Below are 16,412 nucleotides of genomic sequence, written 5' to 3'. Positions count from 1 at the left end.
ATGTTGACAGTTTCCTGCAGGTACTAATCCTGGCCATACTCTCTCCTCCCCACTCCACTGAAAGTAACCCCTCAACACATATGTGTGTGTGCCACTTGCTCCCTTCCTGATATAGCCATGAAGTCTTAATATCAACATATCAGAATAGTAAATGTGCCTCAGTACCCCAACGACTCCTATGCGTGTGATTGTCTAGGTGTGGCTGGTACCTACTGCCCCTCACCAGGGAGGTGACCGTGTGCATGACCTCAACCCTCATCTGGCTCTGGTCCTAGGCTAACAAGGACCCAGGCACTTGGACCCTCACTGTCATATCACACTGCTGTAGCCTCCATATGTGTGCAGAGGGGCTGTGCTTGCCCTTGACATGCTGCTGGAAGCTACTCAGTTCTAACTAAGCCTGGGGTGCATCCCAAGGAATTCAAGCCCATTAGCCTGGACCCAGCCATTAACCCCAGAAAACTCACCCCCATCAACATAGAGTGACCAGAAGATGACCCGATAGCCTTTGAGGACACCGTTGAGGGTGCTTCGTGGGGGCTCCGACCAAGAGATGACAGCCACGTCAGAAGTGATGGACAGGGCTCGGACATTCTCTGGGGGTTGGCTGGGCACTGTAGAGGGTAGTGGGAAGCAACAGCTAGTCAGGCAGTTAGGGTATGAATGACAATATAACATATGTGTCTCATTCTGGGCCCAAGTTGCCTGATCATGGGCATGTAGAGTCAGACAAGCACAGGCACCATCTGACTCGGAGGTCTGGGAGTTGGACTGCCATTCAAATCTTCTCTGATCTCCAGTCTCACCCTACCCCATCTCTTTGGGGGCAAGATCGTCCTGGTTTTCTTAGCGTCTGGAGAAGAGGATGAACTTGGGCATGGTCCCAGCAACTCCTCAGTAGGCCACAACAGTCAAGAGAGTCCACATGATGAGTGTAGTGGCTTGGGAGACCAATCAAGTTCCAGGGTGGCTGTAACTCAGTCTCTAACAGAGGGCTAGACAGATGGATCTGAACCCAGGCCTGGCCTGGGAATTTCTGCATTTTGGTGTTAAGCTGAAGGGAAAATGAAAAGGAAAGGGGATCTCAATGAATCCTGGCTTAGGGTCTGAAAGTTCACACAGAGATCTCTAAGACTTCTGGGCCTATTACTCCCTGTCCAGTCTCTATGTAGGAGCATGTTCCAAAACCTGGGTGTCCTGAAACCACAGCGTGAGGCCAACTTGGGTGAGCTATGTGCCCTTGACTCTGAGAGCTCCCTCTGTGTCTTCTGAGTCCCCTAGCTGCTCAGTGGGAGCAAAGCACCAGGTTAACTCAGCTAAGAGTTTCAGCGGCACTTTGTGCCAGCTTCCTAGGAGCCCAGGACAGAGGGAGAGAGTGAGCCCTTTCTGCCGTGAATGGGAGAAAGGAGGCAGAGGCTGGAGGGAAGGTAATTAGATCCCGTTGCCCCACAAGAGGCAACTCTAATTTTTATGAGCATTTAAATGATAATACATCATCCTAACGATCCTCTTTGAGAGTGATTATTGTTTCATATTACTTAGGTGTAAAAATATAAGCACCATGTAATTAGGGACCCAGTGTAATAAACTAATACAGATCGCCCGTTCGAACAAAATGAAGGTAATACAATTATGGAAAAGACACTCTTGCTAAGGCAGGGGCCCTTGAATACCCCAGGAGGAGTGCTAATATTGCCAGAAAACGATCAGGATCTGACAGGCTAACGAGGGCCTTAATTAAGTATGAAAAACTGCGGAGCAAATGCACGTGGAAACTTTCTTCCCTGTCTCCTCCTTTGTTTTGAAAAGGACCCCACAGCCCGTGCTGAGCCCTCCCTGGTGGAAACTCCGAGGGCCCTGTGTGTGGGAGGGAGGCTGTCCTCCCCTGAGGATGAAGGATGGGATTTTAGGGTTGGGTGGGCTGGCCTGGGCTCCGGGTTTGGACAGCTGGTTCAGCAGACCTTCATGGGGCATGCTGTATCCAGTCTTGCTCCCGAGCACAGGGGAAGCAGGTGGACCAGAAAGAGTATGGCCTCGGGATCAGGCTTTCATGTTCGTCATGGTTGTGGCTGTTATAGTACTAGGTAGGGGATTAATGGATGCCAGTTGTGGCCGAGCTTCGTGAATTCTGACCCCGCTGTGGTTTTCATGGGTACTCCATGGACCACAAGCAGCAGCCCAACCCCTGTCACCATTGTCATCATGGAGTCCCAGCTACGCAGAGCTGTAGGGTACAGCAGACACTGAAGGCTTCCAGAGAGTGCGGTGGGAACTCCTGAGTTAGGGCACCACTTGGATCAATACTCCAGCCTGAAGGGCGATAAGCTGTCCCTCAGCCCAGCCAGGCTTGTAGTCAATGTCTTTAGGTGGTGGAGAAACTTGGGGGAACCAGGGCAGTGTGGCTGTGCTTCTTCAGGCTCTCTGCAACTCTCTGATCTCTGCCAACCCTCTCTTTTCCCCACTCAGATCTGGGATCTACCCTATCCCCAAACTCAGCTGTGTCCTAGCCCAGTGAGAAGGAATCTGGGGACGGAAGCAGGATTTGAAAGCCCCAGACAGCTTCTACCTTCAGCCAAGGTTTAGAAAAGTGAGTGCAAGCTTCTCCAGTGTTCCTGGCCTGACTCCCCCTCTCAGCACAGGCTGTACTTGCAAAGGGGAAGAGGGAGGAGAGGGCACAGCTAAGCTCAGGACCTGGCTCGCCAGTGTTGGTCTGCTTGGCTTTTGTAGTGCCATGCAGCAAGGGCATTGCACCCTCCCTTCCGGGGGAAGTAGACCCAAGACCTAGACAGTTTCCACTCTCAGCCCCTCAATTTCAATTGGGGTGTCAGGAGGAGGCTTTGAAGACTCTTCTGCATCTTCCTATTCTGCTTTTTCAGGGTCTGTGTCTGCTCTGGAGGCATCGAGGCCCTATGTCCTATCTCAACCTGATACAGGGTCAGGCCCCAGCTGTCTGTTATCTTTCCTGTATGGACAGGATGCATGGTCCTGTTCTCTTCCCAGCTCTGGAGAATATGGGCCCCTTCATTTACTATCAGACTGTGGGAGCTTTTCTAGTTATGAGGGTGTTAAGATTTATTGATTGATTGATTGATTGATTTTGAGACAGGGCCTCACTAAGTATCTCTGGCTGACCTGGAACTCACTGTGTAGACCAGGATGGCTTTGATTTCACAGTGATTCGCCTGCCTCTGCCTCCTCCGTGTTGGGACTAAAGATGTGTGCCACCTCCAGCAGAGTGTTTTTTAAGAGCTAGGCTCTAAATTCTTCTGCCATTTAGCTGTGAGAATTTCTTAATTCTGTAGTCTCTTCTTATACCCTTGAAACAGATCGGGGACACATTCTAGCCTAGAAATACAAGTGAAACTTGGCTCTTCTTTCTCTGCCTCTCAAAGGAGAAACTAGGCCCAGAATGAGGGGAAAAGCTTGGTCAGGGGCTAGGGGCCCAGAAGGGAGGAGAAAGATACAGGGACGGAGAGACGTGGATAGACAGACAGACTACGAGGCAGAGCATCAGCGAGTGAGAGACAGAGACAACCACGGGGGCTGATGCTGTTTTTGTTGAGTGGACTAAGGCCCCCTTGGGAGCAGGGGGCAAGAGGAGACGGGGCGGCAAGTATGTTGGTTATGTTTTTGGTCAACTTGATACAAACTGGAGTCATCTTGGAAGGGGAAACCTCAGTTAAGAAACTTTCCGCCAGTTTGACATGTAATCAAGTCTTTGGAGTGTTTTCTTGATTAGTGGTTGATATAGGCAGGCCCAGCCCACCGTGTGTAGAGCCAGCTCTGGGGTGCTGCTCCTGGGTTGTACAAGAAAGCAGGCTGAGTCAGTCATGGAGAGAAAGCCAGGAATTAGTGTTCCCCTGTGGCCTCTGCTTCAGTTCATGGCCCTGGGATCCTGCCTTGAGTTCCTGTTCTGATTTCCCTCAGTGATGCAGTGTGACCTGGAAGTGTAAGATGAATTAACCCTTTCTCCCTCAAGTTGCTTTTGGCCGGTGTTCTATCCACAGCAGTAGAAAGCAAACAAGAGCACCCATGAAGCTCGTGATGCCCACAGGATCAATGTAGATTCAGGTCCTGGGTCTGCCTGAACCAGAATCTGACCCCACACTCCTAGCCCTATGTCTGCCCTTACCATCCTCCAAGGTGGTGGCGTTGATCTCACTGGATGAGGGCCCTGTGCCTGCCCGGTTGAAGGCCTGCACCACCACTCCATACTGAGCAAACTTCTTGAGGTTATCCAGGGTGTAGACCTCACTGTCCCCGGTGGCCTTCATCTCCACGATGCTGTACTGCCCATTGCTGCCAGGGCTGTTCTCCCGGTACCCAATCTGGTATCCCCGGATGACTCCATTCTGCAGCTCCTTCTTGGGTGCCTGTGGGCCAGGGGAAGACCGAGGATGAAGACACGCTGATATCCTGAGATGACTTTGTTCTTAAAGCCAAGGACACATTATCAGTCTGTGCCTAGCCCTTTGAAGGCTCCTGCTTTATTTAGATTGAACCGTGAGCTATTTACCATGGCTTCTAGCCCTCTGTGAGCGCGACACTGAGATGCCAACCCATCTTCTCACATAGCCCTTGATGCTGTTCTTGTCCCCACTCTGGTCTCTCTCCTTTGTCATGTCCTTGAGGAGAGGCCCCCTTCTTTATGAGACAACCCTTAGCTGTTAGTGGCTTGTTCAGGCCTCTGGCCAGAGATCTGGTTTTTTCCTCCCATGGCTTCTGACATTCTATAGAGTTTACTTCTGCGTTTGGATGTCTGCTCCAGCAGAATCTAATGTCACTAAGATGAGATGTATTGACTCTTTTTACTGCTGTATCTCTGATCTATAATGGTACCTGTCATAGAGTGGGCCCTGAGTACATATTTAGTGCATGTATGCATGTATGTATCACTAAACAGGGACATTACTTGTATGCTTAGGGACCTAGAAGAACTGGAACCTCAGACAAAAGTGATCTGAAGGAGAGAGGTGTAAGCAATGAATTTAAATAAAAGGAAATGTCCTGTGATCCCTGTTCACACACACTGCGATGGTCATTACTGATAAAAAATGATGTAGAAAAATCAGAACCCTGTTACAGGAATGTCAAGTACAACAGCAGTGCAAGCAATCCGGCTGTTTCTCAAGCAGGCAGACATTGAGTTACCATGTGATCCATGTGGTCATACAATCCTACTCGGGGTATTAACCTCGGAGGACTGAAAGCAGGGACTCTGTTCCTTGGATATCTGTGTGCACAGCAGCATCATTCACAAGAGATGAGTGGACCAGTGAGATGTGCCTTATCCACACAGTGGAGCAGTATGCACCCAGGAAAGGGGAAATGCCTGCATAGGTTATTGAATTGATGAACTCAGACATTGTGCTGTGTGAAACTAGCCAGTCACAAAAGACAGGCTCCAGAAAGTTCCTGTTACAGAGGGTCCTGGACTAGGTGAATTCACAGAAAAAAAAAAAACCAGAAGCTTCGCTGGGTTTTGACGGTGCACACCTTTAATCCCAGCACTTGGAAGGCAGAAACAGGGGGGATCTCTGTGAGTTCGAGACCAGCCTAGTCTACAAGAGCTAGTTCCAGGACAGCTAGGGTTGTTACATAGAGAAATCCTGTCTTGGAAAACCAGAAAAAGAAAGAAAGAAAACAGAAGTTTCTAGGAGCTAGGAGGAGGGGATAAGGAGTTCGGTTGATGTGATGGGCCAGTATTGGAAATGGCTCATGGTGATGGCTACACACCTCTATGAACGTTCTAATTGGCATGGAACTTTATTCTTTTTTCAATTAAAAAATTGTGTGGGGTGTGTTTGTGTAGGTATGTGTATGTGAGGGTGTACACATATGAAGAGACCTCAGGTTGATGTCCGGGGTCCTCCTCCATCACTCTCTACCTTATTTTTGGGATAGGATCTCTTACTGGTTGTTCTGGTCCTTGCTGTTTTGACTAAACCCAGGATCCTCTGGTCTCTGCTCTGCAGTACTGGGGCTGCAGATGCGTTGGAGCGTCAGGCTTCTAAATGACTTTGGGGATCTGAGCCTGGCTCTTTGTGCTAACCCAGCAAGCACTTTACCCAGTGAACCACCTCCCCAGTGTCCTGAACAGCACTCTTAAACATAGCTTGAAGGTATAAATTTTATACTAAAATAAACTCTTGAAGATAAAGACGAACCTAAACAAAGAGCTGCCTGGCCCAGATCCTCAAAGAACGGGCTGGGTTGTCCCAAGATTCAGTGGCCAATGGTGCAAGTGTGATGAGGGAGGAGGCCTGCAGGCAGCTCATAGATGAATGATCAGAGGTGCCAAGAGGGTGCTGGTGGGAATGGAGGACCAATTCCAGAGGGCCAGAAGAACAGAGCAAAGAACGTTCTCCTAGCTTGAGTTCAGACTGGGAAATGTTCTCACCCCAGACTCAAGTCCTGATACAAACTCTGTCACACACAATCATGCACATGTACAACTGTCTTGAGAGAAAACACTGTAACATGAACAGCAGTACACGGCAGGATCTTATATGGCCCCTACCCCCACATACAAGTGGCTGTGTAATTCGTGTCTATAAACACGTGTGTAGGTACTATAAACACACATTCAGATCCTTCAGAATGCACATCCTAATCACCACGCCTGCCCATGGGCAGATGCAGTTAGAACCACAAATAGAAGCTGGCTTCTTTAGGGACTGGGCCTGCCCATCCTTAAATTGAGATAGAAAGCCACCTCTGTGTATAAGAAACCAGTTAGAACTAGCGTTTTGAAGACGATGAAGTTAATTTAAAAGCCCACCTTCTATTGTACTAAAAAATAGTGAGATAAAAAACAATTAAGTTCGTAAAACAGCCCCACTGTTTCTTTTAATTCAATGAATGTTTTAAATGAATTGCATTTTAAGCTCACTGTTAACTCAATAAAATTAAGTTTTTAATTTAACGTAATTGTTTTGAACTCACTAAATAGGTATGTGCGCGTGTGTAATTGACTTGACTTTTTGCTATTGCCTGAATCATCTTCTTGCTGCACTTGGGCAGTTCTGCAGAAGTAGCCTGCAAATGGGCAAACCTCTGCAGCTGGGGCTTGTGCATGCTCACACACACACACGTAGATACCTATCAGAGGCACACACTCATCTTCAAGAGCACAATTCACTCATTGGCCACTACGTACACTCTGCTACTGCATGGACACACAATCACATCATTGTACAATGCCACACTGCTTTGCACATCCAGGACCATGTATGCTGCCACGGTCTACACCAGTACATAACACCTAGTGAGGCATCGTGTTACACACACGTGCACACTTGACCCAGGGCTGTCTACGGCCAGTTATACATCTCTGTACATATAATGCAGCACTGTCCATACCACAATAGACACCGACGCACATTACCTAGGGCCATCTATGACATGATATATGCTTGTGCATAAGGCCATAGCCATATATATTGGCAGAAGCCCTGGGCAAACACTCAGGTACCCTGATGTACGTGTATATTTCAAAAATTTATACCAATTTTGACATACCTTCCCTCCTCTCTCTTTCACTCACTTTTTTTCTCTTTCCCCCTTTCTCTTTCATTCCACATCTCCCTCCCTCCAAAACACACACATTCAGGGTTTAAATCAATCTTAACAATATTTCTCTGAAGCATTAAGGAATCAATAGGGCTGATTGCAAATTTATATCCTAAAGCAGGGGTGATCCATCCCACGGAGAGTCTTAAAGTGGACTGACTTATCTTTCAAGTGAATCTTTATTTTTCATTAATCTGTTCTCAGTGTTAAAAAAAAAATCCCCACGAGAAGTCAGTCCCTAAATTTATTGACTTGCTGGCTCATTCTGAAGTTCTAACTTTCTAATCAATTTTATTTTTCATTATGAGACTTTGGAGAAATAAATTTGATTCTAAATTCTTATCGACCTTTGGGTCAGAGCTTTGTAGCAAAACACCTGGGTGTTTTACATGGTTCTCGGGCTCCACCTCTGGGCTCCCTCTGTGTAGTCCCAAGAAATGAGTTCAGAGCTAAGATGCTGACAAGATGAGGTGGAACTGGGCTTTACCTTCAGCTTCTGGAGAAAGCTCCTGAGTCCGGATCTGAATCTAGAGGACGTTTTCTAGGGGGTGTGTCTGCGAGGGATTTCTAAGATCGGGTTGCTAGAGATGCGAAGACTCAGCCTAAATGTGAGCGGCTCCATTCATGGATGTGGGGAGACACATGAAGATGCAGATAGTGAGCAGAGGACCAGTCTTCCTCACTGTTTGCTGACCGTGGGTGTGACCTTCTGTGACTTCCCCCCATGACGGACTGAACCCTCACACTCTGAGCCCAAACCAACTCCTCCATTCTTAGTTGCCGATGTCAGATATTTTACCACAACAAGGAAAGCAGCTGATACAAGGCACCAGCTAGGACATCTTCTGCCATTTCTCTGGGGAGGGAAGAGTCTCAGCCACTGCTGTGTATGTGCACACACGTGTGGTCAAGGCCATTGTAGGGAAAATGTCTAGGCCCTTCTCACATTCTTCTGTGTTCAAGTTGACCCTCTTGAAGAGTCCAGATAGGGGGCTAATACCACTTGGGTTTTCTGGTTAGGAGTTAGAGTGGGAACAGAGCATTAGAAAACTGATTCCCCATGAACATGTAGCCACTCCAAGGTCCACTGTCAAGACTAGAATGTACCTAGAAGACTAAGGCCAGGTTCAAAGAAGTTCTTTGGTCAATAACTGTTCAGTATACTGCAGTGGAGAGACGGGTCTGGGAGTCCCATCTGTGTGCCTTGGTTTCTGTCTTACACCTGAGCAAGTATAATCACCTCAAATCTCGGCATCCTTGGTTTCCTCAGCTGGATGTTGATGAAGACACCATTCAGGGTACTTTCTTTTTTGGTCATTTTTATCATTTCATATTATCATTCATAGGGAGGAGCAAGTGCTGGGGGCTGGTCGTTGCAGAGTTGCAGGAAGGCATGGAGTCACTGGGTCATCCGCTCATGTGGAGGGACAGAGAACAAGGCCAGAGTTCCCGAGGAGTACCCTGACTCTTGGTTCTGCTCATCTCTTGGCTCATCAGTGGAGTCTCCCCTAAGGCATCCTTAAGAGGCAGCTGCCTCTGCTGCCCGAGTTCTCAGCCCCTTAGCACTGGCTGAAGAGCACACTGGTCACTGGCTTTTTCCCTCTGAAGCTTCCCTAAGCCTAGAAGACCAGCTAATGGTTTTCAGTGTTTCTGAAATAATCCTGGGATGGAGAGATGGCTCAGTGTATAAAGGCACTTGCTGTTGAGCTAGATGGTCTGAGCTGTATCCCAAGGACCCAACCGACTCCTGCAAGTTGTTTTCTGACCCCTATTCTCTGCACTTGTGTTGTTTGACACCTGAGTGTGCATGCATTTGTGTGCAGGAACACACACAGATACATAAACACACACACAGACACACACAGACACACACACAGATACATAACACACATACAGACACACAGATACATAAACAGACACACACAGATACATAAACACACATACACACACATACACACACATACAGACACACACAGACACACAGATACATAAACACACATACAGACACAGACACACACACAGATATATAAACACAATACAGACACACACAGAGACACAGACACACATACACATACACAGACACAGACACAGACACACACACACACACACACTCACCTCTGATTTTACCCTGATGCTTTAGAAGGAGAACTTTGCACAAAGTCAAACCCACTTCCTACTCTTTTATACCACGTTGGGTTTAAGGATGGGCTGGTAAGTGGGCAGAACCACACTGGCACTATCAAGTTCTTTATCTCATCCCTTGCTGGAGGCCAGGGTGAAAGGGAGCAAGGATTGAGAAGGGACCTTCCCTTTACCTTTCCCTCCTTCCACTCTTCAGATACCACTGGATCCAGTGAAAAAATAAGCATGGGTATTGTGTGAGGAGAGACTCGTGAGCCTGCTGGGTAGAGGAGGGGCAGACAAGATGGCATCCCACTTACCTTCCAGGTCACTTGGATGCTCTGTGAAGTCACTGGTTGCAAAGTGACATCCATAGGGGGACCGTCAGGAGCTGGGTACACAGAAGAAGCAACACTGAGTCACATCAGGTAGAGGAAACAATCCTGTGTTCTCATTCAGCTTGGGGACTGCTGAGGAGGGAGAAGTAGCTGATCTTCAGAGTAGGACAAGGCAATTATCCCTATGATCATTTGTAACATTGCACACATGTGTCTTCAGCATGTTCCTGCATTGTTTTGTTTCACAATAACACATGTAAGAAAATACATCAATAGAAATCATATTTAAACTTTTATTAAAAATCTGTGGTAGGCCAGGTGGTGGTGGCACACACTTTTAATCCCAGCACTCAGGAGGCAGAGGCAGGAGGATCTCTGTGATGTTGAGGCCAGCCTGGTCTACAAGAACTAGTTTCAGAACAGTTAGGTAGGCAGAGAAACCCTGTCCCAGAAAACCAAACCAAACCAAAATCCAGGACTAGGTAGATAGCCCAGTCAGGGGTTTGAATTGCAATTCCCAAGACCGAGTTCCATCTCCAGAACCCATGTAAGAAACTCTGACTGCAGCCAGCCTGGAGGACTCCTGAGTGTACACTTGTGACCTCCACTACTGGGCAGGCAGATGCTGGTGGATCCCTGGGCTTGCTGGCCAGCCAGCTTAGCCTGTTTGGTAGATTTCAGGACTATCCTCTGACCCCTACATACACCCATGTACAAGGACATGTGCACCTTCCCCCACCTTCCCACACTATGATAAAGGTCACTGGCCCAGGGAACCCAGACTTCATGTTTTGTAAAGTCTGGGCACCTTTCCCTCCCAGGCTCGATCATGGACAGCTCCCTAAAGCCGAGATGACCATAAAACTACAAAACAAAACAATCCTGCCTTCTCAGAAAAACTCTGACCTCATACGACACATAAAATGTATTTCTGTGAATGAACAGCGTTAGTGGAGGCCCTTGATGTCCATGAGTCTCAAGATCATGGGCAGTGAGGGCAGAGGACAGAATAGGTACTTACCAGCCTCTTCCGTGCTGATGGTAAGCTCCTTGCTCGGCTCGCTGCGGCCAATCTTGTTGAAGGAGTACATGCGGATGCTGTACACAGATGCTGGGTGCAAGTCCACGATGTTGGCCTGGTTAATGGTTGGGGAAATGTTGCGTGTGGACTGCTTAAAATCCCAGGAATCTGGAAAAGAGACAGCCATTTTGAAGCACATCCTTGCATATTACGAGTCCTGTCCCTAACCCAGCCATAAGTATCAGCCTATCCCAGTTCCAGCTTGGATGCCAGGGGGGTCCGGTTCACAGTGACAGCAGAGAGCCTTAATAACTTCACAGGGACTATAGAAGGTCCATTCGAAGGGGCTCCGGATGGGAGAAGCCAGACTTCCCTTTGTCTTCACAATGTGTGAGCTAAACTACAGACAGGGTCGGACAGGACATGTTCTATTGTCCGCTGAAGTCAATACTTGTTTGATATCCCTGGGGTCTGATGGACAGTGTCTTTCTTATGGCATCTTTTGGGACAACTGTGACTCACCTATGGTGACTGTGATATACCCCATTTACCCAGTGTCCCTGTGGGGATGGGGAAGCAAGGACTCTTCCCCTCCCTCCTGCTCTCTGCCTCTGTATCTCCCTACCTTGCTCATCTGTGTGATGATCTGAGAGTTCTGTGTGAGGTTGTGGGGTGGGGAGAGGGTCAAGACCAAGTGTGAGAGTGCCTAGCCCATCCCCACCCTCTTTCCTGTACCAGCAACAAAAACGTAAAGCGTCAGAGTCTTCAGAATGAGGGACCAACAAAAGGATTAACATGTTCACAATTCAATTCATCCAAGGAGACTGGCAGTCCGTTCCAGGGCTAATGTTTAGCAAAATTGTAGAACATGGAAAATGCCAGATAAATGCAACTCAGGGATCCTGTGCCTGCAGACATTATGCATCTCCAGAGGAGCTTAGCCATTCATCCGTGCTTGCTGAGTCCCTACTAGGGGACTCTCGAGCAAGATGGAGAGGGGCTGCAGCTAGATGGAGGTGGCTGAGCCAGGACCTTCTCAACCCAGAGGGCTTGACCAGGTGCCCCCTTAACACTTCTGGGAAAAAAAAGGGTAAAGACCAAGGAAGCAAGCTCATAGTAGGGCTTTAAAGGGCTCCCAGGCATGCTCAGATACCCCTGCTCACTCTAATCATCTGTGCTTAGAGATACATTGCGGTGGGCAGTGTCCTGAAGAAAATCTCATGGAAAAGACGAAGTTACATCTCTAAGGTTTGGCTCCAAAGGCAGGAAAGGATGCTACGATTGTAGGCAGATTTTCAGAGGCTATTTTTATGCATGTGTGTTTGTGTGCCTATGTGCACCTACACGAGTTTACATGTGTGTGGAGGCCAGAGGACAATCTCAGTGTTCCTCAATCTCTTTCCACCACAGTGTTTTTTGAGACATGGGTTCTCACTGAACCTAGAACTTTCTATTAGGTTAGACTGGTTGGCTTGCAAGCCCCAGAGATCCTCCTGGGTTTTTGTTGTTGCTGTTGTTGCCTCCCTCGATGATGGATTTGCAAGTGCATGCCACTGTGCTTGATATTTTATGCCATGTCTGAGGATTGAACTCAGGCCCTCATGTAAGACAAGCATGCTACTGAGTGAGCCCTTAAGAAGATACTTAAAGCTTTTATTACATTTAAATAAAGAAATAGGTGAAATGTGTGTGTGTGTGTGTGTGTGTGTGTGCATACAGGCAGGCCTCATGTGCATATGGAAGCTAGAGGACAACTTGCAGGAGGCAGTTTTTTCCACTATGTCGGTTCTAAGGTTCAAAAGATCATCGGGCTTGTTGGTACTGCCTTTACTCACTGAGCCACCTTGCCAACCCCAAATGCATAGATACCCACATACATAAGTACATATATACACATACATGCACACATACATACACACAATAAGACATACATATATACACATACATACATAGCCTGAATACATCCTAACTTTATCCTTTCAATTCTGGTTAAATGAGATCTTGATGCCGTTAAAACACAGCTCTCAGCTGCACAGGCTTAGCATCTGTGAAGGGCATCGGCCCAACTCCCATCTGTAGTTTTGCATTTAATTCATCGGTTGCTGGAGCCAAACCAGCAACATGGCAGGCTGTGGATGCTCAGAATCACATTATTTTCTGCTTGTCTTTAAAAACACCCCAGCCACCCAGAGAGTCACTCTGTAGCTGACAGGTGAAGCCAGAATTGCAAATAGCAGGCTATACCTGCCGCAGACACCTCTTTGATTTCGGATGGAACAGACTGGCCATGCGGAGGCAGGTGCTCATGGCTCTGTATGTGGGGCCCTGGGAGCCGGTGCCAGCTCACAAATCACATCGGGCTTGCCTGTGTTTACGGGAGCGGGGGGATGATCAGAAGTCAGAGCATTCATTTTTGATGAGTGCAGGCAGAGAGAAGAGCTTTGTGGGATGTGTCAGAAAACAGGGGCCACAAAGAGGCCCTGACATCTACCAGGCACCTGTGTGGTGCCATGGGCAGCTCCGGATGGCTTAAACGCGCATTTCTGACTCCTTGCGCCTTCCTCTGACAGTGTGCTGTATCTCCAACATTACCAAGTTCCATCTCCTACTTGGCCTGTCGCTTGTCAATCTCCCCTCAACCCTCTCTTTTGGCTTCACTTGTCAGTCTCCCCTCTGTCCCAATTCTTTTCTGAAATGCTCCTCCCCTGGCTGTCTAAGAAAGCTCTAGAATTCTGCTTCTCTCTTGGGTCTGTTTTGGTGTCTTTCTGCAACTGCCGCCTCCTTCCTACCACCAGCAGACACTTTTTTTCTGGGCTCCATCCATGCTCCGCTTGCACCATCTCCTCTCACACCCAGGCTTCCCAGGGGCCATTCTGTACTTTCTCCTCTGTCTTCTTTGCTATCAAGTCTGATAGCTTTTATGCCCCATGTAGCTCTTGGTTATATACGAGCTCTCTCCCCATATATCTCTAACCCAGGTCCTACTATTGTCATCTCTTCTTTGTCTCTCCTAGTACTTTCTCCAGCTGTGAGTCTCTTGTCCCGCCCCCTTTTATGCGTTCTGGACCCCACAACTGTCATTCGTTTTGCACATACAGCCGAGCCTCTCTCAAAGGCATGTACTCTACTCAGGCACTGAGATTGTTCCTTCTAAAATGTAAATCTGACCCTGCCATGTCCTCTCATGAAACTCTTCAGTCCCTTCCCCTTGCTACTGGGTGAAGAAGAAGTTCACAGTAGGACCAAGGTTCCATCATCCTAGCTCGTGTCCTTCGTTCCCCAGACTCATATAGAGCCCTTATCACAGCCATGCCACAGCATCTCACTTTTGGGGCTCACTGTTCTAGGGGCATTACTCAAGAAGGTACCCTGTCCCTGAAGACAGAAGCAATGTCTAAGGCTTTGGTTCTCACCCCCACTTTGCAAGTATTGAATTCTCAAAACCCCTTTCTGGCTTTTAGATCAGAGCCACCTTTTTGGACTTTTACTTTGGATTTAGAATCCTTCTGTATCTTGTCTCTCTCTCCCGTCTTCCTCAGCTGTCAATCACAGGAAGGCAGGGGAGGGGCTGTCCCAGACAGCAGTTCCTTTCTTTCTCTTGTCAGATGTTTCCAGGTAGGTTTGACCTTGTGTTCCCACATCAATTTTGATGCTGGTTTAAAACACCTCTCTCCTAATGCAGCCGAGTCAGGCCTGGAGGGCTCTCCCGAATTCCCAGACTAGAACACCGCCATCTCCCTGATGCTAAACAGTTGAACTTGGAGGCCTATTTTCTTCTGTTCCCTCCTCTGCTCTCTGGGAACATTGCACTGGATTTGGTGAATATTGTCTCTTTTAATATTCCCTTTCATATGTGCCTGCCTTGCCCAGATTAACATATTTCATTAAGGGCTCTCTCTTCCTTTCTTCATCAAAGGGTTTATGATGCAAAATATTCTTCTTAAAGCTAAGGAAGTGGCTGGGGAGATGGCTGTGCCTTCTGCTCCGAAGGCTGCTTGCTAAAAGGATCCTGAGCTTTGGCCATTTTAGGAGTCACTTCCCTGCAGAAGGCTCAGGGAGGAAGGAAGAGATGCCTCAAGGGGAACACAAATCTGGTCTGTGTGTCTGATTTTTCTCCTGCATCACAGCTCTGAAGCTCACCCCCTGCATGGACTCCCCCAGTGACACAGACACCCCCTTGGTCCCAGCAGCAACTGACAATGTCTCAGTACCAGCCGCACCCCAGTTCCTGCAGTACCATGTTGACTTCCACCCTGGGGCCAGGTACAGCCCCCAAACTGGCTGGCCCACCAGGCCGTCTCTGGGCTTTGAAGGCTGTCCTCAGAGAAGCCCCGCCCTGCTCTGGCCTTGGTGAACAGAGGCGAATGTGGCATCTGCATCTTTCAGGGTGTGCGGTGCCATCTGATAGATTTGTGTGGACGGCTCTATTTATCATTCAGCGTTCATGTATTATTACTCTGCTGCCTGGGGCCGGGAAAAGACAGCGTGAACATGATGGCTTAGAAAGGGCAGGCTTGGTAATTTCCCTTGGAAAATTAGCATGATGAGCAACGTGGCAGAAAACCTGGCCAAGGTGCAGGGCACGGTGAGCAGATGGTCGAGATCGAGCTTGGGTGTGGTCTGGGGCAGGAGCAGGAGGGAGGGAGGGGAAACAAGGCTTTTCTATGTATGTCACCATGCTCCCTTCATCCTCACAACTTCCCTGAGAATCAAGGATTTCTGTCTCTACTCTGCAAAGGGATATCCAAGGGTTAGGGCTCGTGAGCTTTGCCTAGCATCCAAGAGACCCTGGGTTGTTTGGTCCCCAACACACAAAACAAGACAAAACAAAAACAAGAAATCTGTTTGCTATGTGTGGTGGTGCACACTCATAACCTTAGCATTTGGGAGGCCAAGGCAGGAGGATAACAAGTTGGAGGCTAGCCTGAGCTCTACAGAGAGTTCTGGGCAAACCCAACTTCAAGGAAAGAGCTTGTCTCAAATATCACCCTACCTTTTAAGAAAAATGAAGGGAGATGCTCAAAGTTGCTCAAAAATACTTGCTAAATGCCATACAACTCATTATTTGGTCACTCCAAGTCTGCAGATTTAGGAATGACTGTCATCTCCCCATTCCACAGGTGCAAAGAGGTGAGGTTAGATACAACACACACACGCATGCGTGCACATGCTCATGCACACACGCACACATGCACATACAAACATGCCCACTTCCTTCTTCCTTTGAGTCATCCTTCTGTTCCCTTGGATACAGTCCTCCATTCTTATGTAATACAGTTAACTGTGAATTGTATTTGATTGGATAGTGATTCTGGAAGTGTGTGTGTGTATGTGTGTGTGTGTGCGCGTGTGTGTATATG

The 16,412-nt window shown here is 48.0% G+C and overlaps 1 protein-coding gene across 1 annotated transcript in view; it reads right to left on the bottom strand.

The window, feature by feature from the left end:
* Nucleotides 1-16,412, bottom strand: part of Dscaml1 (DS cell adhesion molecule like 1) — a 310,097-nt gene that overhangs the window by 29,419 nt on the left and 264,266 nt on the right. Inside the window, exons 13-16 of the mRNA XM_050156418.1 lie at nt 11,053-11,220; nt 10,014-10,084; nt 4,133-4,373; nt 468-614 (exon numbers count right to left, since the gene is read on the bottom strand). Of these exons, the coding sequence (XP_050012375.1) occupies nt 468-614; nt 4,133-4,373; nt 10,014-10,084; nt 11,053-11,220 (627 nt within the window). The remainder of the gene's footprint in view (nt 1-467; nt 615-4,132; nt 4,374-10,013; nt 10,085-11,052; nt 11,221-16,412) is intronic.

The sequence above is a fragment of the Alexandromys fortis genome, unplaced genomic scaffold, assembly GCF_014885135.2.
Source record: "Alexandromys fortis isolate MF-2015 unplaced genomic scaffold, M_Fortis_MF-2015_v1.1 scaffold_89, whole genome shotgun sequence".
Classification (NCBI taxonomy): domain Eukaryota; kingdom Metazoa; phylum Chordata; class Mammalia; order Rodentia; family Cricetidae; genus Alexandromys; species Alexandromys fortis.
Note: the sequence above shows the minus strand (reverse complement) of the source record. Positions and strands in the feature narration are given on the sequence as shown.